Source organism: Vanacampus margaritifer, chromosome 6 (assembly GCF_051991255.1).
Source record: "Vanacampus margaritifer isolate UIUO_Vmar chromosome 6, RoL_Vmar_1.0, whole genome shotgun sequence".
In the NCBI taxonomy this organism is placed as follows: domain Eukaryota; kingdom Metazoa; phylum Chordata; class Actinopteri; order Syngnathiformes; family Syngnathidae; genus Vanacampus; species Vanacampus margaritifer.
The window spans coordinates 25836094-25858776 of record NC_135437.1 but is presented as its reverse complement, the minus strand read 5'-3'; the positions used below and the strand labels follow the sequence as shown (position 1 = coordinate 25858776).

The 22683-nt window shown below is 38.8% G+C and overlaps 3 protein-coding genes across 6 annotated transcripts in view; 1 reads left to right on the top strand and 2 right to left on the bottom strand.

Moving 5' to 3' along the window:
• Window positions 1–5095, bottom strand: part of edc4 (enhancer of mRNA decapping 4) — a 35301-nt gene extending 30206 nt beyond the window's left edge. The window contains exons 1-3 of one of the 2 annotated variants that reach the window (XM_077568483.1): window positions 4881–5095; window positions 2307–2463; window positions 2023–2134 (exon numbers count right to left, since the gene is read on the bottom strand). In XM_077568483.1, coding sequence (XP_077424609.1) covers window positions 2023–2134; window positions 2307–2463; window positions 4881–4968 — 357 coding nt within the window. In that variant the 5' untranslated portion in view covers window positions 4969–5095. The remainder of the gene's footprint in view (window positions 1–2022; window positions 2135–2306; window positions 2464–4880) is intronic. The other variant, XM_077568482.1, reaches the window with a different exon arrangement.
• A 1156-nt stretch (window positions 5096–6251) lies between these two features.
• Window positions 6252–19013, bottom strand: nutf2 (nuclear transport factor 2). 3 transcript variants are annotated; one of them, XM_077569054.1, is made up of 6 exons: window positions 18879–19013; window positions 18183–18275; window positions 13285–13397; window positions 12642–12713; window positions 9478–9576; window positions 6252–6969 (listed from the first exon to the last, which is right to left on the bottom strand). In XM_077569054.1, exons 3-6 carry the CDS (start codon window positions 13384–13386, stop codon window positions 6856–6858), a joined length of 387 nt encoding a protein of 128 aa, XP_077425180.1. In that variant the 5' UTR covers window positions 13387–13397; window positions 18183–18275; window positions 18879–19013; the 3' UTR covers window positions 6252–6855. The 3 variants fall into 3 exon arrangements, with proteins under 3 accessions (XP_077425180.1, XP_077425179.1, XP_077425181.1); XM_077569053.1 differs by lacking the exons at window positions 18183–18275; window positions 18879–19013 and adding an exon at window positions 14641–14739; XM_077569055.1 differs by lacking the exons at window positions 18183–18275; window positions 18879–19013 and adding an exon at window positions 14415–14437.
• A 657-nt stretch (window positions 19014–19670) lies between these two features.
• The window catches only part of ranbp10 (RAN binding protein 10), a 28107-nt gene continuing 25094 nt past the window's right edge, over window positions 19671–22683 (top strand). The window contains exon 1 of the mRNA XM_077568589.1: window positions 19671–20018. Within this exon, the coding sequence (XP_077424715.1) occupies window positions 19820–20018 (199 nt within the window). The 5' untranslated portion in view covers window positions 19671–19819. The remainder of the gene's footprint in view (window positions 20019–22683) is intronic.

The following is a 22683-nucleotide window of genomic DNA, read 5'->3' as shown; positions in this document are numbered from 1 at the left end:
TGTCAATCGATACCTAACTAACTGAACGCTAGGTCTGCCAGAACCAGAGACAATTCTTAGCCAACTCAATCATGAAAAATGAGCTATCTGAAGGAAAAACTTCTTTACAAACTGAAAAAGACAGCGCTATGGAATGTTATTATAGTGCAACGACGATGTGAACTAGAACAAAAAGAGACCATCTGGAAGGAGCTAGATCAGGTATTTCTGAGCATCAGAGGTGTCTGGATTAGTGCAGATTTCAACGGACATGGTGGTGAAGGAAACAGAGTGATGAATAACTGATCAGTAAATTTGATATCCAGGAAAGGAACAGAGAGGGGCAAAAGATGGTGGTAGACTTTGCCATAAGGATGTAAATGGCTGTAGTGAACACATGTTCCAGAAGAGGCTGGAGCATAGGGTGACCTACAAGAGCGGCGGTAGAAACCCGCAACTGGATTACAATTTGTGCAATAATCTGAAGGTGGTTTCCAAATGCAAGTGTAGCTATACTAGGGGAACATAGGATGGTGGTATGCAAGATGAGTCTGTCGGAGGTGAGAAAAATTGCATAAACTAGTACTTAAAAAACCCTAAGCCTCATTCACAGTATCTTACATCACTATTTCATGGGAGCAGAACAAAGCAAAGCACTGAATATGCATGCCCAGTGAAATTTGATGGTCCATTTTAAAGCTTCTCCGGCTAACTTAGCATAGCTTGAATTAAAGCATGCCTATGGACCTTTTTCACAAAAAACAGAAAATACCTCATCACTAGTGTTGTTCCGATAAAGTTTTTTTTTGGGCCCCAAATTCCGATTTTGCGGTATCGGCACCGTACCAATACATTGGGTTTTTTGTTTTTTTGTTTTTTTCAACATGAAAAAGCTGCCCTGTCCAGTTGCTTTATTAGTTATCAGTGATGCTATCTAGTTTTCTGTTATGTGGTCATTTTAGTTTTGATGTGATAGTGTGATTGAGCATGACATGTAGAGTAATGACTTTCCTACATTGCGTGGCGTTGAAGTGAATGTAAGCGAGATGTTCTGCTTACAGAAATAAAAGTGTGAACTATTCCTTCACTGCCTGGCGAGCGCCACAGTATTATAGGCTGTTTTCAATGAAAATGATGGTAACGTGTGATGTGCGTTTGTGTTTCTGTTCGCGTGTCATAATCCCAATATGTAATGGATGACCAAGTTTTCGGCGAAGGCTCGTTTGTTTGCGGCATCGATCAAACACAGATTCACTTCAGCCCCTACACGAAATCCTCGGAGATGAAATGCTACTGTAGACTTGCATGCTGCCCTTTCCTAATGAAAAAAAAATGAGATCCCTCATCCCTACGAATTGCTCGAATCCACTTCTGTCCCGGTACGACACAGTGGGTTTTATTTTTAGCCTGCGGCATTGGTCGCTGTGCACCACACCGGAAGTCGCGCTCCACAGCGATTGAGTATTTCCGGACACAAAACGCAGAAGTGTGAAAAGGGTCTATTATCAACACATCTCCAAGCGTGATTGAGTGTGAGTAAAAAGTAAACTGACGTGATTGTTGTGGGAAATGAGCATGAAAAATAAAGAAAGAGCATGGCAGACACAGCGGGGGTCTTTTCTTTTTGTAAGTCCTCATTGTCCACTGCCAGTGGAGCATCAGAGCAGCCTAAACGGCCACGAGAGGTACTTGACCCAGCAAATGAGCACAAGACATGAAAATTAATAAGAAAATTGTTTAGTTGCTTATTTTCAAGTGAGTATAGTGTTATCAGATTACCCGAGTAATCAATTAAATAATGGATAATAATCCTCCTTCAATGCTAAATTCTCCTTACCATTTTAAAAATTCCTTCTCGAGACATTGGAAAGGTTTATGTTTATCTTCTCAGGATAGACATGCGGGAGGTACTCAAAACCCAATTTTGAGGAGTTGTTGACACAAAAAAAATGTGAACATGGTCCATATACAACATTGACCTATGTACAGTTGAAGCCAGAAGTTCACATACACTTTGCAAAAACACACACTTCAAAATCTTACCATGTTGCTACCTCGGGCCTTGCTATTGATGCTTGATTCCTGACTCGCCACAATCTCAACATTGTCCGAGGTGATGGGGATACAGGTAGACTGATCATCACCAGAAAGATGACTGAAATTTGAGCAGTCATTGAAATAAAATTATTTCATCTGGAACTCAAGACAACAACAAAATACAGTACTTAACAGTTTTAGTGTTAAAAATGCAGGAATGGAAGGAAATGAAAATAATTGGATACTAATTGTTCAAGTGGCAAAACTGAAAAATTGTGAAAAAAACAAACATTATCTGGATTTCTTGAGCAACGCTGTTAACTGTGGAGATAGGTCTGGTCGAGTCTGATGTCAAATCGCCACCTCCAAGAAAACCAGCTGCTCCTAATAGCCCGTTCAGCTCTCCATTAAAGGATAACCGTCTTTGACCATCACCTGATTCTGCATCTGAGGAATGAAATGCATTTCTCTAAGGTGGTGGGTTTCATTAGGACTGAAAAAAGGGGTCAAACACACGTCTACGTAACACAAAATTACAATTATTCATCCTCAAATAGAAATGCATAGTTGTCGTAGATGAACACATTGTCCATCAACAATATTGTGTACCATAAAAGCTTTTAAGCAAAACTGGATAGTTTTACTTCAAAGTCACCTAACCAAAAGTTGTGCAACATTTAGGCCAATTCCTTTGTTTTTACTGTACATTGACAACAGTTGTCTTTGAACAAGATCAATAGTTTTTGTTTGTTTGTTTTTTACTGGAATTTCTGGGCTATTTAGCATAACTAAACAGATCAGTCGATTAGCCAGTCACATTGTTTTTTTATATTTTTTTTTACAAGTTTAGTGGACAAGAGTTTTTTATAACATTATTATTAGCCATGTATGTGTGTACAATGATTGTCAATGAACAAGTTGTGTCCAGTTCCTCCCAACTCCCACAAAGACATGGGAAGATGGGGGTGAGTGTGGCCATTTTGCTTAGTAGAAAGGGGCATTTTGAGTAGTTATTCAACTGATTTCTCCGCAACAAATTGATTAAACTGAAAATGAAAGCTAATATAATTTTCCTGTTAAAAATTGCAGAGAAAGTTTTTCAGTGGAAAATGGCTCATCCTGGCTGGATGGTCAGTTTAACATATAGCGTCTAGACGGTGCTTCTTAACCATTGCGAGTAGTGATGCACCGAATATTCCGCCACCGAAAATTCATGATTCTTGCCATTTTCGGCCAAACTAAAATTTAAGCCGAAAGAATATGGCAAAAAGAGGATGTTGTGGTGACGCAAGCAAAACAAAAACAAAAAACGCTGCAAGCAAGTGTCTGTTTAAATTAAACACCAATTGTGCCCGCCCACCTTTTTTAGGTAGGACCAAATTGATAATGCAAAAAACTCCCTTGACTGAATCACAATTATCAATCTGGTTACACTGCCTCGTTTGTTTAAAAAAAACACATCCACATAAACACACACAAAAATGGAGAAGTTGATTCCGGAATTCTTTGCTTGTTGGACATCTTATTGGGTGTCAGTGTTTACACATAAATGTCATTGATAACCACATTGTATCATGTTATTGGATAATGATTTAATAAAGCTTAACTACATTTAATTACATTACATTTAGTTTTTAAATACAAACGAGGGCTGGGCGACATGGCCCAAAATTTATGTCGGTACTCTACAGTGTAAAATAGTGCTAAACAAAAAATATTTTGTCTTCTTTCCCGTATTTTAGGATTGACCGGTCGATGGCCACACGCGCTGACACTCCTAATACTCAGTCTTTATAAAAACCTCAGTCTGAGACTAAGCTAAAGACTAAAAACTCTTGACTAGTCTTTAGATGTGAGCTAGTGTGAGATGGTAGTCTTCCAAGAGTCTTTTCTGAATCTTCTCAAAGGCTTTTAGTGTAAGCCCAGCATTAAATGTATTAATTGTACATGAAAAATAATGAAGTTATCAAGTTAATTCTGACAAAATGTTAACATTTTACTGCTAAAATGGCTCAATTAATCAAGTATCCCTTTAATAGTGTTGTGTGTCTCATGTTGTTCCTTTGTTTGAACGCTATTACATTAGCCTTGATAGTTATGGGTGTATGGCAGTTCAATTTGCATAAGCTCCCGCGCAGCCACCGCATTTCTATTCTCCATTTTCTCTTTTTTTAATGATGTGAGCTGGAGTAAGCTGGAGTGATAAAACATGGAAGCTTAGTATCTAGTATCTCAAACAGGGGATTTACTCGTGTCCTGTCTTGTGTCCGTGTCTGATACCCAACGTGCCTTGCACCGAAGCAAACAAATCATGCGTGTATTTCGACAATAACGTAATGTAATCTAGTTCTACTTACGTCACTGCAATGTACGTATTTATATTTTGCAAATTGACACGTTTAAGTTCCATCCTCACAACACGCTCCAATTTAGCCTATAGCACCAGTGCAGCAGCAAAACACAAATTAAACTCGCTATCATTTCATTCACTTTATCTTCAGGTATGATAAAGTGCTTTAAACAAGGCGTGTAGTCAATAAACAAAGTGATAGTTTTGACATGCATTTTCCTTGTCAAGCAAATAACTTGGCAGAAATGTAGAATAGATGCTAACTTCCGTCTTCGCTAATGCCAGAAACACAGACGATTACGGCGCGCATTGTGAGACCAACGTCTCCAATTAATTAAAGACATTTGCGCAAAATTGTTTCAATCTGCCATATTGTTAATTTGACAACCAAGTCGTCATTGTTCGAAACTAAGCAATAATTCCATCAACTCGGCATCGGTCTGGTTAGCTAACGTTCCATTAGCTTCTGCGGCCTAGACTAACGCCTCCACTTTGCATTCGCGGTCAAACTCACCAGTACTGTTACCATGACGGTCGAGCTTCAGTATGTCCCGGAGATGCTGTGTCGCACCCTCAACATCAATACTAGCGCTGAACGCCATGACTGAGAGAATGGCCAAACTAACGTGATATAATCAGGGGGTGAGGAAGATTTTTGGATTTAAGTGACGCTGTCACTTCGTTCACCCGGAGCAACCGTCTAAACTTCCGGTGTGTCCGATTTACGCTCCGACTACTATCGACACATAGTCAGAGGTGTTCCTACCTGTCCGTACTAAGAAAATAAAACGTTTCTTGACTGCACCACTAATTATGTATGGCAACGGGCGCAGATAGAAAGACCTAGAGAAGAGGGGTGGGTTGAATTTTATAAATCAGTAGAAAAACAAAGTCAGTTACTGGATAACATTGACAGTAGATGGCGCCATATTGTTGTCTTTATGCAACGCACCACAATTGGATTTATTATTTCCAAAATTTACCTCGTTCAGACTCCACGTCGTAAAAGATATTTTGATATCTTGCAAAAGAAACCTCAATATATATATACTTCAGGTTCATCTTAAATTGTTTGCCTGGAAATAGGATAAAGGCACTTAAAAACAGTAGACTATCCCCATTTAAATAAATGGCTCCAAAACTAGATTTGAGTAAATTAAAATTTGATTACATAGCTATAGTACTACCTCAGGCGTCTTCGTTTGGGATTTTTCGGGAAATGATGTCTACACGGATTGTCCTGGATAAGTGGAACAGCTATAGCCACGCAACCAACCATATTTCCCGATATCCAATTAAAAAGGTCAAAGTCAAGTCATTGTTTTGTTTGTTTTTATAACTAACGCCGTACAATTGTTTCCATAATTGTAGTGAACATAACATGTAAACAGGAAATGCAAAAAGTATGTTAACTTCTGATTTAATAATTGGTCAAACCTCTTGAATCTTGGTCCACCACTCTTTCCAAAACCTTTAGTTTAGCAGTATTGCTCAGTGTGAATCCTGAGGTCATGCCACAAAATTTTTATTGGGTTTAGGTCAGGACTCAGACAAGACACATTTTCTTCTGTTGGGAGGCCTTCAGTTTTTTATTCCTGTCCTTTGCGTCGTCATCATTTTGCTTGGGCCCATTTTCTGTTGAGCTTCAATTGACAGAAAGATGTTTTTCAGTTCTCCTGCAAAACGTCTTGATAAACTTGGGAATTTTTCCTCCACCATGCTTCATAGTTTGGATGAGGTTTTGATGGTAGCGTGATACACCTTTTTTCTCCATAGCCTATAAGACTGTATGTTTGTTCCAAACAACTCAATTTTGGTTTAATCTTCCCACACAAGTTTGCCAAAGTGCTATGGAACATCGAGAGACAGAGACAAGTCCACAGCATTATGAAAAAAAAGTCTGGGTTTTATTGTGAATTTTGGCTTTTGTCCATGTAAATTGCCCAACATTTATGTGTAATAAAGCAAAACAGTTGGAAGGGGAAATGTAGAATAGCACAGCAAACTCGAACACTGTCTTAAATGAGTCTTTGGTGGCATGACAATGCAAACCTGGCATGGAGCGTTGTATAAAGGACTTGAAAAAAGAAAAATGAAAAAAGAAAGGCTAGAGTGACTCGAATGGCATCTAAACCCAACGCGATGCTGATCTGAACTGAGCCACGCTTTATCTAAAACTAGATGAACAAAATCAAATGGAACCGAGTAGAATGAACTAGAGGTGTGGAGCAAAGTGAGCGTCTTGGATGGCGTCTGATAGGTTGGCCGATGTCAGCGGAGAAATATAAGAGTTGCATTTGTACTGTCTGGGATGGATTGGGCTCAGTGATTGACAATTAGATTCCGGTGTTCACATGCTTGTCAAACAAACAAAAGCAGACAGCAGTGGGGGGCGGGGAGCATGAGTTTTCTTCCATCTCTCCGAGGCCAACTCTTTCCTCCCCTACACCACTATGGCTTGCCCATGCCCACCAGAGTAGAAGAATTGTTTAGGCAAAGTTGTGAAGAGCCAGCCTGAACATTTCGTTGGTGCACACCCAAGCACTATTTATTTCCTTCAGCAGGAAAATCTGATGAAAACCCATGATTTGATCGTTGTCAGCCTGCAATCACAAATAGCTGTTTAGACAGCACATCACTTCCATCAAATACGCTTTCACTCATAAAGGTAGCTGAAAAAAGAGTCCACAGTCAATTTGTTTTGTGACAATAAGGGTTGCAACAACAATAAAAATCGATAATTGAAATAATTCAAAGCAATACATTTTGTTATTGATTTGTTGTGTCGCGCGATTATTACATCACTTGCAGCATGCTCTCCTGACATATTTGTATCTCTAAACCAATAAATATGGCATTTGGATGATGTATATATTGTTGATTAATGACTGGATCCGGTCATTTCTGATACTTCCCCAATGCAATGCAATGCAAATGCTTCTTTTACGGTCAAAACAAACAGTGGATTGTATTACTTTTGCCTGTGACTATCAAATAAACCACATAGATTGTTATAGTAGTTATAGTAGTTAAACGACATTTTGAAATTAAAATAATCCTCAAAAATCAAATGACAACAATCCAGAGTCCAATGCTTTTCAATGAGCGAAGACATTTCTTTCACCCAATTGACCACCATTTTGGCTTTTGACGTCGGATTTGTCAATATAGTGCACTAATATAGGGTCACGCCAGTGTCCGAATGCCCAAAAGAAAAAATGTAGTGCACTTAAAATTACCCACAATGCACTTTGAAAAGGAATCAACATCAATAGTCACTCAACCCTATCCCCGTGTTCAAATTCACAAAGCTGGGTCCTCCGAAGGCCAATTTTGTCGGCTGCATGATGTCACCCCCAGCGAACTCGAAAGCACACATTGACTTACATATGAATGGACTGTCAATGCTGCTGGTCAGTAGCGCATTGACCGACAGTCCATTCATGGCTGTGTCCGAATGTGCACCCTACTCCCTATATAGTGCCCTATTAAGGGGTCACGCCATATTGTAGTGGCGTCCGAATGTCCAGGGAGCGAAAATGTAGTGCACTCAAAATTACCCACATTGCACTCTGAAAAGTAGTGAACATCGACGCTCACTCAACCGGGTTGATAGAGACCAGTAAGACCACAATGCATTGCAAGTAAAAAACAAACAAAAAACATTGCAAGTAAAAAAAAAAAACAAAACAACGAGCGACAGCGCGAAAATCAGAACGATGCATTCAATATATACTAAGCAAATAATTTGTTTTATTGAAAATATGTACAACAATGGAGATAAAGTACAGTTCTAAAACATTTTCATTCACAATAGTCAGAGATATATGCGCCGGTGCGTCAGGACAGGTACAGGATATGTGACGAGGAGCAATTAGTAAGCTGGCTGTCTGAATCGCCAAACTGAAAAAGGGCACTATATAAATATAAATACTGTACGTTTGCACTCGCAGTAAAAAAAAACCAACAACTGTATGCTCCCAGTTAGACTAATGGCGGCTGTGAAACACCCCCCCCCCCCCCCCAAAATTCAAAAAAACAATCATCACTTGTCTGCACAGCACGCCCTCAAAAAAATTCAGACTTTGTGCAACCCAGCCTTGTGAATTTGACACGTGCATCAAGTCGTCCATCTTTGATCGATAACTACGGCAACAACACTAGAACAAAACATTTAAGTGATGCCTGCACAATTGAAGGAGACACAGATCGTGCCTTAGTACCATTGTTTGCCACTGCATTCAACGGGTAGTACTCATTTTCAATCAAAAATACATATTATTCATGCTCATGCTAGACAAGCAAACTTGCTCTCAGTGTCATTATATGTGTTACAAGTGACAAGAATTGTTGTTATTTTGAAGATATAGAAATCAATTAACTTTTATTTTAAACCCCTCATTGTTTATTGTCAGTACCAAATTAGTAAATTTTTTGGGGGGGAAAGTATGATTTCGACATTTATTGATATATGATTACATTGTTTTTGGTATAGATTTTTTGGGAGGACAAAATGTTCTCATAGTGTATAATGTCTACATTAAGTTTGGAAAATGGCGTTACATGAACTTGACTCCTTGGAAAAATAAAAAAATGTGCATGAGATGAGTCAAGTTTTGAAATTACTTTTGAGGAGTGCCACTCTCGCGTGGAGTTAATATGCCTTGTGCAATCTGACAATGAGAGTGCCAATGGAATCTACTGTAATGGATGTGCAATTACAACATATTCGAGTAATTCAAAAAAATAATTAATAAATAAAAGTTTCCTGGGCTCACACACACTCCTCCTGGCATCGCTCCCTTGTATGAGAAGAAGTCAGACAGTTTAGTGACAGACGATCTTTTTTTTTTTTTTTTACCAGATATTATAGAGCAAATATTTTTATTTTTGTGTGGCTTATTGTAATTTGAGCTAAACATTTACTTTTTTTTTTTTTATTACTTCAAGAGCTCAGGTATGTTCCTGAAAAAAAAAGTTTTATCATTTCATCAATTGAAAATAGAATTGACAGATTAGTCGATTAATAAAATAATCGTTAGTTGCAGCCCAAATGACAATCTTATTTAAAACACAGGTAAAGATCATTTTGCGTTTGTAGCTTTACTTACTTTTAGCTGTCCTACAACCATACTCAGGATGCAGCTGTCTCTGGTTGGCTGGTGGTCATGTGCTGTTATAGTATGCCCTATTTTTTTGATGCCCAGATTCTGTCTCACATACACACAAACACAAGAAAAATTAAAGGGATTGGATCACAGTATTTTAAGCTCTTCTACAGTAAACTATAGGCATATAATGATTATTTTTCTAATGCGGAAGTAAAACGCCCGGTTCAGTAAAACCCCATCTCTCCCGGTGTGGTTGCCGCATCCGAGCCGGCTGCTGCTGGAGCGCTGCGTTTGAGCACTCCTCTGAATGGCCACGCAAGCCATCTATTCTTCAATAAACATTTGAAACAAAACGGCTCCTTGCCGTAAGAAATCGTAGTGGCGGAGGGGAGGAAAGGGAAAAAGAGAGGGGGAAGAAGAAGTAGGGAAAAAACAACAACCTTGAGTGGGTCGCGAACCGGGAAAACCCGCTGCTCACAGGTGGAGCGCGCTACAGCTTTCGCAGTTTACACAAGTGCCAGAACCTTACTGGGATTTTAAGACGGCCAATTGCCATTGCACTTTGGCATTGCAAATGTGAAGGATAATTGTTTGCTTTGTTTGGACAGAATGTTTACTGATAAAGGCTACTTTTGTCACTATCCTGCGAGCATGGAGGTCTCAGAGAAAGTGTGCATGTGTTTAATCCGCAGAGGCGGTGTGGGGGTGGGTCCACACCTAATGACATCATAAAGTGAGCACTCGCTCGTATTCTCAGGTTGGGAGAGGCTGGTGCTCGGAGAGCAGAATGACCTAGAATTTCTCATAGAGGGGCGAAAGGAGGAAAACACCACTTCGGTGATGTTTTTGGTGAGGAATTAGCATTTCAACATGGCTAAAAGCAAGATTTTTACACAATACAGTTGAGATGCATGTTGCTAAGATAGATACATTTGCTTTGAGAGCCTGATCTCTTTTGCAATTTTTGCAGCTTTTTGAGATGAACGTTAAGACACATAGCACAACATGAAATGGGTAGTTATTAATTCAGTTATGGCTGCACTCTGAAATGAAACATAGTAGGGGTGTTTAAAAAAAATCGATTGGGCAATATATCGCGATATTACAGCGCGCAATTCTTGAATCGATTCGATATGCATCCAAATCGATGTTTAAATAATTTTTTTGATGTAAATATTAAACAAAACGTCTTACTTAGGGTTAGGGTTCACACGTTAAGCATGGAAGAATGTTATGTTAATGTAACATTAAGCTTTGATATTTTTATTTCAATGATGTTCAAACTTAAAACAGATTGTTAAGTTATAAGCCTGAATTTTCAGATAAACACATTTTCATACAAATCTTACTGTACATGCACAAGTTTACTGATTAATATTTTCTAAATTTGAGTAAAAAAAAATAAAATAAATAAAAACGCAATAATCAACTTATAGATTCGTATCGGGATTAATCGGTATTGATTCGAATCGTGACTTATGAATCGTGACACGGATCGAATTGCCAGGTACTAGGCAATTCACACCCTAAAACATACATTTAAGTTAAGACCGAATGAATGTAATGTGTCACCAGTTCATGACCAGCTCAGGTTGTTGTCATGGCGATAGTGAGCAAAATCTAGCCATTGCAAAAGTGGTGTTTATGCATATTGAACAGAAATGAAAGGAGAAATTGCTTTGTGTGGTTGTTTGTGGCGAGGGAAAATAGGCCAAGTCGAGAAGCAAAAGTAGAATCGATGACTGAAAGACAAGAGTCCAGAAGCCGTTGATTCAACTTCTGAAGATTACCATACAAGGGTAGCAGTAAACTTTGTGAATTTCTACTTGAACCCCATAGAAATGTTTTCCTTTGTATTGTACCGTATTTGCTGCTAATTGTGTATGTAGATGCAGTGATATTCACATCATTCTATCACCTTCCTGAAATAATGGCTAAAGTCCATTTTTTTCAGAAATCACTAAAACCAAATGCTCAATATATTTCATTAATTAAAAATCACTGCTTGCAATTAGTGGTGCTACGATCAATTGGCCACAGATGGCGATTGGCCAATTTCCGTGAAAAAGTACACAATGGCATGTTGACCAGTTCCCTTCATTGCTGATCACAAAAAACAATCAGCTCATACTTTGCAGCGTGCAACCAACTTAAGAGACCAGCCTGTGTGCAGTCTCGCATCCCCTCCCTATGTCCTTAACACTGCACATTATAGACCAATCCAGTAACTGAATCATAATATATGATTATATACACTACTCACAAAAAAAGTTAGGGATATTTGGCTTTCTGGTAAAATTTATGGAAAATGTAAAAAGTTAAACTACAGTGATATCATATCATGAAAGTAAGACATGCAAGTAGAAGGATCCACTGGTGATTTCCTCATCTCAAACAATTCATTGAAACAAAGGTTAACAATGGTGGGTACACCACAACAAAACATTTTCAGCGTCTCAATAACTCGTCATGTGCCCTGGCCTTGAGCATCAATTAACAGCTTGACAACGACGTCTCATGCTGTTCATAAGTCGACTCATTACTCTTCTTGAAAGGCAGACCCTCAGGTCATTGAGATTCTAGGGTGCAGAGTTTCGAGCCTCTACACAGCAACTCAGCTGATCCCACAGGTTTTCAATAGGATTCAGGTCTGGAGAAAGTACAGGCCATTCCATTTGAGGTACATCAGTCTCCAATAGCTGTTCCCTGATGAGCATTGTCATTTGTGCATTTTTGTCGTTAAGATCCTCGTTAGAGAACAGCAAATTGTGCAAAAAGTACTGAAAAATTAACAGTTGGACATGTGCATTCAAAAGCTTATAGAAGGTCACATTAAGTTCACCTGTAAATGTTTGAATGCATTTTAGGCTCTACCTGAAATTTTACCTGAATGCCAAATATGCCTAACTTTTTGTGGGCAGTGTATATGCAGTTTTTTGACATAATGTCCTGTTTTTGTGTAATAAAAGGGTGGAACTTTGGCAATTTTAACAGAGGTGGTCAGTATCTTAAAAATAATTAAGGCAAAAAAAGTGTCTAAAAATGACGGGCCTTTTTTTTTTTGCAAGTTAACAATACTGTGGCATGTTCCTATAGCTTAGGACGGTTAACTGTCAGTAATCAATATCAGCAGGCATGCAAGCATTATAGTCAGATAAACTTACAAGGAGTTTCTTGGTAATTGCATCTTTTCCGCAGATTTTTTCCCCTTCCCAGGTTAATAACGACTCTGCAATCTGTGTGGCAGACAGACAACAGTTTAAGTGGGAGTTTATGAATTATAACCATATACACATTTGCAGAGGTGGGCATCGTCATTGACTGGAATTGATGATTGATGGAAGTGCCTACCTTCAGCACTTTCAGCGAATGCTTGATAATACGAAGCCTCACAAAAATACACAAATTGAGAAGGAGCGTGTGTACTCACCGCGATCGACTCAAGTAATCCTGCTTCACTCAGTGCTCAGACTGTGCATTTTTTTCAAGGCTTCTTATTATCAAGCATTCACTGAAAGTGCTGAAGCGCACGCCAAAAGGTAGGCACTTCCATCAATCATCAATTCCAGTTAATGACGATGCCCACCTCTGTACATTTGTGAGTTGACAGCCCCGGTAAAATGATTGGTTTGAATGTTTTTAAGAACAAAAATATCTATTAAAATCACTGTACAATGTATTAAATAAAATGAAATCCTGCCAACTTTTGATTTTATTACGGCACTATTTTTATGAGTGTTCTTTTGCACATAAAAAACAGCATGGTTTAAAGTTGAAAGTTCTAGATGAATCCAAAATTGCACTCACATACAGATCAGCCAGTTTTGCTCTGTCACTTTGAAATAACTGGTAATAGTGTTGCACGAAACTAGTGCCTATCTGCTCCCACAAAGGCGGCGACTCCTGCATCCTGAATAGCACTGCATAGGGGACAAGAGAGAAATAAAAAGGATCACAATGAGGTCATGTGAAATGGTTAAGGGCCTGTATACTGACGTGTGTTAAACTTTAGATACAATAACATTTCAAATGGCACCCATCATTCAGCCATCCTGGTACACGAGTCAAAAAATGAACTGGCCATTATCAGTGATTTGAATACATGACCAATAAATTATGTTACCAGGGTTGACATTTCATGGTGGCCCGATTGCCGGCGCATGTTCTTTTCTGTGTTTGAACTAGTTTTATATAAAATGATCAGCCTCAACATGCCCACTGGAAGATCTAATGATATAATAATAATAAATATAAAAACTTGCATAAAAAAAAAAAACGCTACTGGATATAATGCTGTTTGGGGGCGGGGCTTTATCACTGCTACACAGATTTCTGACGGGGCTTTAGCACCGCCTGGCCCCAGTATTGCGCCGTGCCTGGTCATAATGGTGTGACCTGGCCTAAATAATTGCGCCTTGTTTAGGGGAAAAGACCAGAATGATTGCCTTGTTCATTGAACAACATTTCATCTATGGCGGCCAATGTGTTTAAAGTTATGAAAGATTACGAGGCTAAAGTAACTTCTTGATAAACGAGTCTGGGTGACACATCAGGGCGTTTCGTTAGGTTAGCACGCGGGACATCCAGCCGTCTACTTGTATGACACTTTCACTGTCGCTTTCGAGCATTTTTGAGGGGATACGCTAGTAGGCATGATAGTTGAACACGAGGCTCAATAAAACGTAGTTTAACAAGGTCTTCTCCCCTCACTCAACAGGTCAGTAAGGGCGACGGACGGCCAAGTTATTTTTAACGTTCATGGCAGACATGCCTGCCTGCTTAGCTATGGCTTCTTCGCATTTAGCTGGTGAGCCACCTCGCCAACGGTGGTGCGCGCTATTTTAGCATTAACACATTATAGCGAGTTTCATGACTTCGAGCACCTTTAAATTCCAGGTAACACGGTATTCCTGCAGCTAACTGAGTAGTTTACTGACCCTTTCAACGGTTGCTAAACTATTATGTCCCAAAGTGTTAATATCTTCACTGGGCTAGCACACAGCACTACAGCCCCGGCTAGCTAACCGATATAGGCGTGCCCAACTCAACCAGGAAACTATCACAAATCAATTCACTGGGAGGTCAAACAATAGTTAATATTTTTTGACAGATTTAGCTTGATTATTTAAAACATGTTTAATTTAAATAAACAACAATCCTTACCTCCTAAACCCGGACCGGGTACAGATGACACAGTGCGACGTTTACGTACGCGATACGTACTAAAGGTTTCCGTCACTTAGCCTGGTGGATTGTGGGTATTGTAGTATTTAACAACAGTGATCCTTGTAAAGTGCCAACAAAAATACACACAAAATCGGATATTATGAACATCAACAAAATAGAGCAATCCCATCTATCTATTTTTATACCGCTCCACTCTGGGGTCACATTACATCGCTTCGGTCCTATGGTATTGACCCCACCAGTTTGTCACCAGCGCCAACAGGTCAGCAGCAGAGATCTACTCCATTGTGTGAGCATCTTCAGTGGGGGGTCATTAAAAAAAGCCCAAATGATTGTCAGTTGTCACTTTACTGGCAGAACTGCACAAATCTCAATGATGAATGTGTGATTTGGTGTCTTTCTGTTGTTTATGTCAAGATTAGCCTTTTTATGCTTTATTTTGCAGATGGATGGGCAATTTAAAGTCCATTGAACATGTTAATGACAGTCAAGCTGTTCTACTCTATTATTCTGTTCAAGGTCATGAGATGCTGTAGCATATTCCATCTGACTGGTTGCCAGTCACAGGAAGCATATGAAGACAGAAAACCTGATACACGCTCACATTCAGATCATCAGTAAGTTGGGACTTAACTTACTCTACATGTATAGGTACCAGATGCGTTCGCCAGCCACCAGGCCCACCACTACGCCATCCGTGACCAATTAGAATAACTGATTTAAGAAATTGGCCTATAACAATTGAAAAGAGTAACAATATGTTTTTGAACAAGAAGTTCCTGCCTCACCTTTTGGTACCATGCAGCCAGGTATGCACAATTCCTAGTAATAATGTAGCACAATGTGGTATATGTTTATTATATATTTTGCAAGCATATGTATTTACAGTGTATTTATAATACAAGAAATCTGTAAAGAATGTGTTTTAAAGAAAATCAGCAGATATCAACATGTTACTGCATTTAAATAAGAAAAAAACATTGAATACAGTACCACAATTTTATCCAATTGTCATCTTATAGTCATGCTTTAGATCAGTGGTTCTTAATTTGGGTTCGATTAAACACAAGGTATTCGGCAGAGGTCAAGACACACACCCGACTCAAATGATTTGTGATGATATGCCCTGCTTGGCCATCATTGGCTACAGGTGATCACACTACATTGCTTGGCGTATCTGTGCTGTAGGGAATTTGGTGTAGTCAGTAGTCGACATTTGACTGTTGTGATGGTACGTTGTGTGATTTATATATTTTTTGTAATCTCTTCATTCTTGCTATGTCGAGCAATAAACGTAAATGGTTGGACGAATATGTGCCATATGAATTCACATGTATAACAGAACGTATGGTGTTCCACAGGGTTAAATTCTGAGGCATTTACTGTATTCATTGTACCTGCTTCCCTGGGTTCCATCTTAACTCATTCACACTCAGCCATTTTCACTGAAGCAGCCCCCTTCGCTCCAGGCTCTTCTACTGGATTTCGACTGATTTTGCAAGGCCCATAAAATCTTGTGTTCTATTGCTATTTAACTATTTGACTGCCAAAAACGTTAAATAACGTTTAGTAAAATCCTAGGGAGGAGTGCCAAAGACGTTAAAAGACGTTTGTTTCAAAACAGAGGTGAAGCTAACCATTTTCTATTGTTGATTACTGAAAAACGGAATAAGGTAGAAACAAACTTTTTTTTTCTGATGAAAGATGAGAGTCCAATCTTTCATTTGGTAGTATGTGTGTTTCCATAGTCCAAACACATAATTTTCTATGGACCTTGAAAGATCAGTCAAAATGCTTAAAATCCGCTGGCACCCACGGCATCCCTTTTCTGAAAACGTCTGGCAGTCAAAGAGTTAATAAATAAATAAAAATACATGCAACCTATCAAAAGAAAGATTAGTCTTCTTTCATCAGGGAAAAAAAGTATATTTGATCTGTTTCCGTTTTGCAGCAATTAGCATTAGTATATAGCTAAGTTTCATTATTATTCACAAATCTGTTTCAAACAGTTGGGGATACAACTTGTTGCAACATGGCCCTGGTTGATTTTGTATACTCTGCTGCCACTTGTTGGCCGTTTTTGTAATAACCACCATTGCTTCGTGCATTCTCTTCAGTTCAGAGGCTGCATCAAAGCCTTCTGTATGCTATATTATAAATTAAAAAAAACGTATAAATACATCTTTGAGAGCATGGTAATATTTAAAATAAAACGTTTTCATATGTTTTGGGGAGCAAATGAGTTAAGACAACAGCGATGGTTGTTTTAAAGTCCTCTATAGGATATAGAGTTGATGGGAGTCAGCATCCTAACTGTATGATTTGCAATGCCAAGTTGTGCAGTTCTAGTCCAGCACAGCTAACTAACTACTAACTAGCAAAAGTAAAGGAACACTTCTTTATGCTGCATGGAGATGGGGAATACAAGAACACTTTCTGAATTCAAGGTGAAGAGAGCCAGATTCAATTAGCTTTTTCATCTGGGTCCCCATGTTCATTTTGTTCACTGATATGTATGTCTTGAATTTGAAAAAAATAATAATAATACTAATCACATTCTATTATCAAAAAGAGTTCAGTGAATGTGCATCGGAAATTGGTGGGGTTTGGTACCTCAAACAAGATTAAGATGTTAAAAACTGAAAAACACAACAACTATATAGATTCATTGCTTCACTCGATTCTACACATCACTGAAAGTATTTCACCTTAGTGCAATGCTTTTAAAATGGTTATTATAAAATATTTAAATACCAGTATGCCTAACTGGTCAACATTGTGAACCTAGTTTCCAGATTGGGTGTACACCACGGATGTCTACATTTTTTCTTCCTCCAAGGGTTAAAAACTAAAAAATTGAAGGACTTGGTGGACCACTTTGATATACGTCAACGTTTGTGTATGAAACATGCTAAAACCAATCTAATGGTAATATTAAGAAAAAACTTAGCAATTGTTGTTCGTGTGATATTTTTTCAAATTCAACATTTGAACTTTTTTTCCATGACATTACTCGTTAGCATAACTGCTTGTCATTTTCTTTTTGACAAGGCTCTTGACATCCAGCATTTCTTTAAACTACGGTGTTGTAAAACGAGTTTTAAGCTGTGTCCCTGACCTTCAGCGTTTGAGCAGGGCAACTTGCTCACTCCTCAAGTGACCGTAGACAGCCAGCAATTTCTCCAACTGCATAGTACACACTACAAAAACAAAGCTAAGATGACCCCACATTATTCATGGGAAACGTGGCTTCCATTTAATAATCAGTGCATACATGAGTGCTATCTGTCAGATATGTACAGTACACGTGCATTGAGCTGTTCTTGGGCTTTTGTCAGGCCTTGCCCACACACTTTTAGACTAAGTGTCAGTTCCATGGGGCCCATGGGTTCCCTTCAACAGTGTAAACACTCAAAATCATATGCACACATAAAATCATTTATGCAACCTATCACTACTGCAGACAGACCCTTCACCAGTCACTATGAGTCAGTAGGCACTAACTATAATATACCCACCATTGGTCTTCCTTCACAGGGCACATCTTTACGTTAGAAAGCTGTGAGATCAGAATCATGTGAGCATCCCACTCCTGTCAAGAGATTATCCACCTGCAAATGTGTGGAATAGTGTGTATTGGGTAATCATGAATTGATACCACTCTGAAAAACGTTCTTATTGCAATGTGATCTATACCTATGGCCCACAGTAACTTGTTATATTTATGGATGAAGTTAGTATTTGGGGGGTAGTCCCAGTAAGTAAATATGACTCCCTCAAAAGTCACACATAGTGACATTTCAAATGACACATTTGAGACAATATATCACCACCTAAATGGACTTTTCTTTCTCATTACATTACATTACATACATCATTTACATTTTGTAAATTGACTAATCAATTATAATATACTGAATGAAAAATTCAACAAACTTAAGAGACAAATAAGCAATGTAAAGCTTTTAGAACTACCGGTAACTTTTCAAACATCTTTCACAATTCTGATAGGCAAACACACAGGCATCATGTTCCATTTGTTAATAATACTGTATATATGCAGGACTTCTCGGTAGAATAAACATTAAACTGCTAATTCTGCAAATTCACACACACACACACACACGCACACACGCACACACACACGCACACACACACACACACACACACACACGCACACACAGTCAATGTAAATCCATATTCCGGTCACTTGCCTTGACTTTTCAGTTGGCATCAGATGTAGAAGCACAAGTATATTAATTTGCGTGGTGCCAGAATAAAAACTAAAAGATGTAACGGGACTTTGGACGTTCTTGGTCATTCCCAGTAATCGGGATTGTTCTGCGAACAACACCGCCAACATCGTCGTCATCACGTCATCACCGGTTACCAAAGCAACCAAGAACAACAGAAAGACCTACAAATAGTAGGCCACAGCGCGCCTGATTAATTCCAAATGCCAAAGTCTCACAAAAAAAACGCAAACTTCCTTTTTTTATAGAGATAATGCACATGGCGAATACTATACACCAATAAAGACACCCAGTAAAGATTTCCAACAACTGAAACGAATATCGTACCATTTGTGTAAGTTGAAAATAAAAATAACATCCCCAAAAATCACTTAGATCACTTGCTACCAATCACTTTAAAACATGATGTTTACAATGGGATTACACGCCATATTAGTCTCTGACTTTCTCTAATTGTGCACGTTATTGCGTCAACGTAAACAATGTATACGTTAGTAAAGATATAACACTTTACTTGATTAATATATATAATATGAGGAGCGAACTTTGAAGCGTAAACCTTTTTAAAAGTGTGTACTGATCGTATTGGCCCATTTGATTGGGAAAACTACATTTTCTAGGCACCTTGGTTACTGAAGGACCCCTCGGGGGTGCGGTAGCAAAGCAATGTAGTCTTTTCTGGAAACGTTTGCATGAAAGAACGTAATTGAAAAACTACAATACCCACAGGGCACTGTTACAGCCCACAGTGACCACATTCTGCTGCTTATCCGGGGATGTCACACCGCTGCTATTTTCTTCTCACAGTCCCTCTCACTTTCAGCGTACAGTTCCAGTGAAGTGACACGGGGATTGCATAGAAAGACACGAACATTAAGACGCCAGGCAGATACAAGCCAAAAATGGCAGAGCTTGGTGCGGGGAGCCTGTCGTTGGGGGATCCAGTTTTTAATTACCAAGAACATGAGCTGAATGAACGACTCAAACGGCTTTACCCGGCCGTGAACGAGGAAGAGACCCCTTTACCCCGATCATGGAGTCCCAAGGATAAATACAGCTACATCGGACTGTCACAGAACAACCTGAGGGTCCATTACAAAGGTTAGATATTTGGTTTAACGCTGTGCGGAGTGCTAACGTTAGTCATACTGATGGAGTGTGTTTTCTCGTATTTGTCACGACGGTTATCTGTGTTTCTCTCTGTAATCATGTTGACGGTGTGAGTGGAAAATCCAGTAGCTGCCTTACTGCCCTTAGCCTTGCTTTGTTTCTTAGACGAGCAGAGAAATGCCTAAATGGTCAACTCACTCAACTCGACAACTCACCCAATAACAATACTGATATGACCCTTCATCAACACGAATTTATTTTCTTATTTATCACTTGCGTTGTTTTTGCAGTGACATGACATTGTATTTGGCGCACTGGGTAGTTTGTATTTCTGGGTCAGAGACCAAATGTGATGTATATTGGAGGCTCTGCTGGTATTTAATCGCTAGCTAAACAGCTATGACTTATGCAAGCACGGTTGTTAGCCTAATGGCTAACCAACGTTTCCGAATCTAGTTTTGACTTGTGACTAGAATGCTAGTGTGGAGCTAGGATGACAGGATAAACAGGCCACAAGATGGATACGAAACATACGTGTTAGTGTTAACCTTTAACACGACAGCATTGTGTTGAACGTTTTTTGTTGTTGACAACTAACATACTAAATATAATGTATCATAGGGGACAGTGTTTTCGTTCTTAAAAAAATAAAATAAAAAAATAAATAAACGCAAATTAGCTTAACGGTGTACCTCGTGAGACAAACGGCCCAATTCAGCTGAATCCGAATTTGTCTCGAGCACAACAGTCTGCTGCCTCTTAACAGGCAACCAGGTCGTTTTCAACAGCTGCTGGAGGCCTCTGCGCATACATAAGGCCAAATGCAACGATCTTGTTGTCAATCTGATCGTCGACATTTGCCTAATCCAGAAAGTATTATGTCCTGCAGTAGCATCATTCGCCTATGCCGATGACAAGAATGCCTGTTGTTTTTATTTTATAGAGATAACAAAGTGCCATCTCTTTGAAGCCACGCTCAAAGATTTGCTTTCTCTTACTTTCTATTAGGTCAAACCGTCAAGAAAGGTGGCTTCTATTCATCTTATTTATACATTGAATTCAAGATGCTGTACTTATTACTCTGTTTCACAAGTTACATACCTGGTGTGCCTTTCTTTTTTTTGCATAGCAGCTAAAGGTCTTTACATTTTGTCAAAATCTAGGCTGACAGGCAGAGACGGATATAATCCACTGATTATATCATGCAGAATTCATCTGTTCTTTTTGACAGAAGCATGGGCTGATTTATTACATCTCACACTTGAGTTAAAAGAAGCTTAGTATGTATATTTTTTTTATATTGATGTATTCTGAGAATGATCTTGTTACCAATACTTTCCAACAATTGAATCTATATAATGTTTACTTAAAACATGCCATGTCATGGTTGAATTATTTGACTCTAAATGTGTATCAATGAAAAGTTCCTAAATTAATTTATTCTCTTACTTGGGTTTGGCGTGATAGATTAATAGGTCATTTATAGATATGTCCTTGCTAGTTGATCCAGCTATTGCCCTAGTCCCTCACACTTGTGATTCAGATGCTATTTTGACCAAAGTCACAATTTTCTCTGTTCAAAATGGCAGCAGTGCCAGAGGCTAGTGTATAAGATAAATAAGAACAACCTTTGAACTTTTGCTGCAACGCTAATCTAGCACAGCCACAGTAAAAACGTAGAGATTCATGTATTTACAGGAGCAAGTCCAGAAGGTTTTATATATTTTTTTTTATCTGATAGCCAATGTCTCGTCGAACCATAAAACTTTTGTCTAGAAGGCATTTGGATTCTCCATGTAGGCAGCTGCAAATTTCAGTTAATCTTAAATGTGTTGATTTTGGAGCAGGGGCTTCTTTCTTGGTCATCCGCACAGTCCGTAACAATGTAAGCAAACCCTCTTCACTGTGGACAGTGACATTGGTATTTCAGCAGTTTCCAATTCTGGGCCGGGTTGTTCCTGAATCTTTTAACCTTAAAAACAAAAAAAAATTAAAATAAAAGAGGACAACCTGAAAATTCTTAAAATTGACCTCAAATCAACACATAGACACTAACTTCGATGTGCCAACTGGACAATGATCCCAAACACCAACATCAATAAAAACTGCTTCTGGCATTGTCGTCTATAAATCCCCGATCTCATTCCTAGCCTGAACATTAATGGACTATGCCTAAAAGCTCGGCCTATGCCAGGTAACCAACTATTTTAAATGAAGTCCACCGATTCTGCTAGCAAGAGTGGTCTAATATCAAACAAGAATTATACCAACCAGAAGCTTTGTTTTTTATTTGAAAAATTGTCTGGCCTAGGTGTAACTTGCTTAAGGATATTTAACCAAATATTCATGGGCGTGTGTATGCATCTATGTCTGCATGTGTGTATAATTTTGGCCTTGTGTGTATTAAAGGGACACTGGGGTGAACATTGTGACTTGTATAATAGGTCTGTTTGTAAATGTTGTCATCTTAAAATTCACCCCCCGAAAATCTCTGCAGTGAAAAGTGTTTTTTTTTTTTTTGACAACTTTTTGCACAAACTCTAATGCCCCAAAATTGGGACTGTTTGATTGCCACATCAGCCAGACAACGGTTACGTCATGCAAGTAAGGAGGCTAGCACTGTAATATTATTTCCTGGCTTGGTTTGTCACACTGT

Excerpts from the sequence above, each read along its gene's own strand:
- nutf2 (XM_077569054.1), bottom strand. The coding sequence starts at position 13,386 with ATGCAGGAGTCGCCGCCTTTGTGGGAGCAGATAGGCACTAGTTTCGTG. Across the intron at positions 12,714-13,284 it reads CAAAACTGGCTGATCTGTAT|ATTGCAGAGTCGTTATTAAC; the intron begins GTGAGTGCAATT and ends TCTGCCACACAG. Across the intron at positions 6,970-9,477 it reads TGGTTGTAGGACAGCTAAAA|GCTGACAACGATCAAATCAT; the intron begins GTAAGTAAAGCT and ends TTGTGATTGCAG.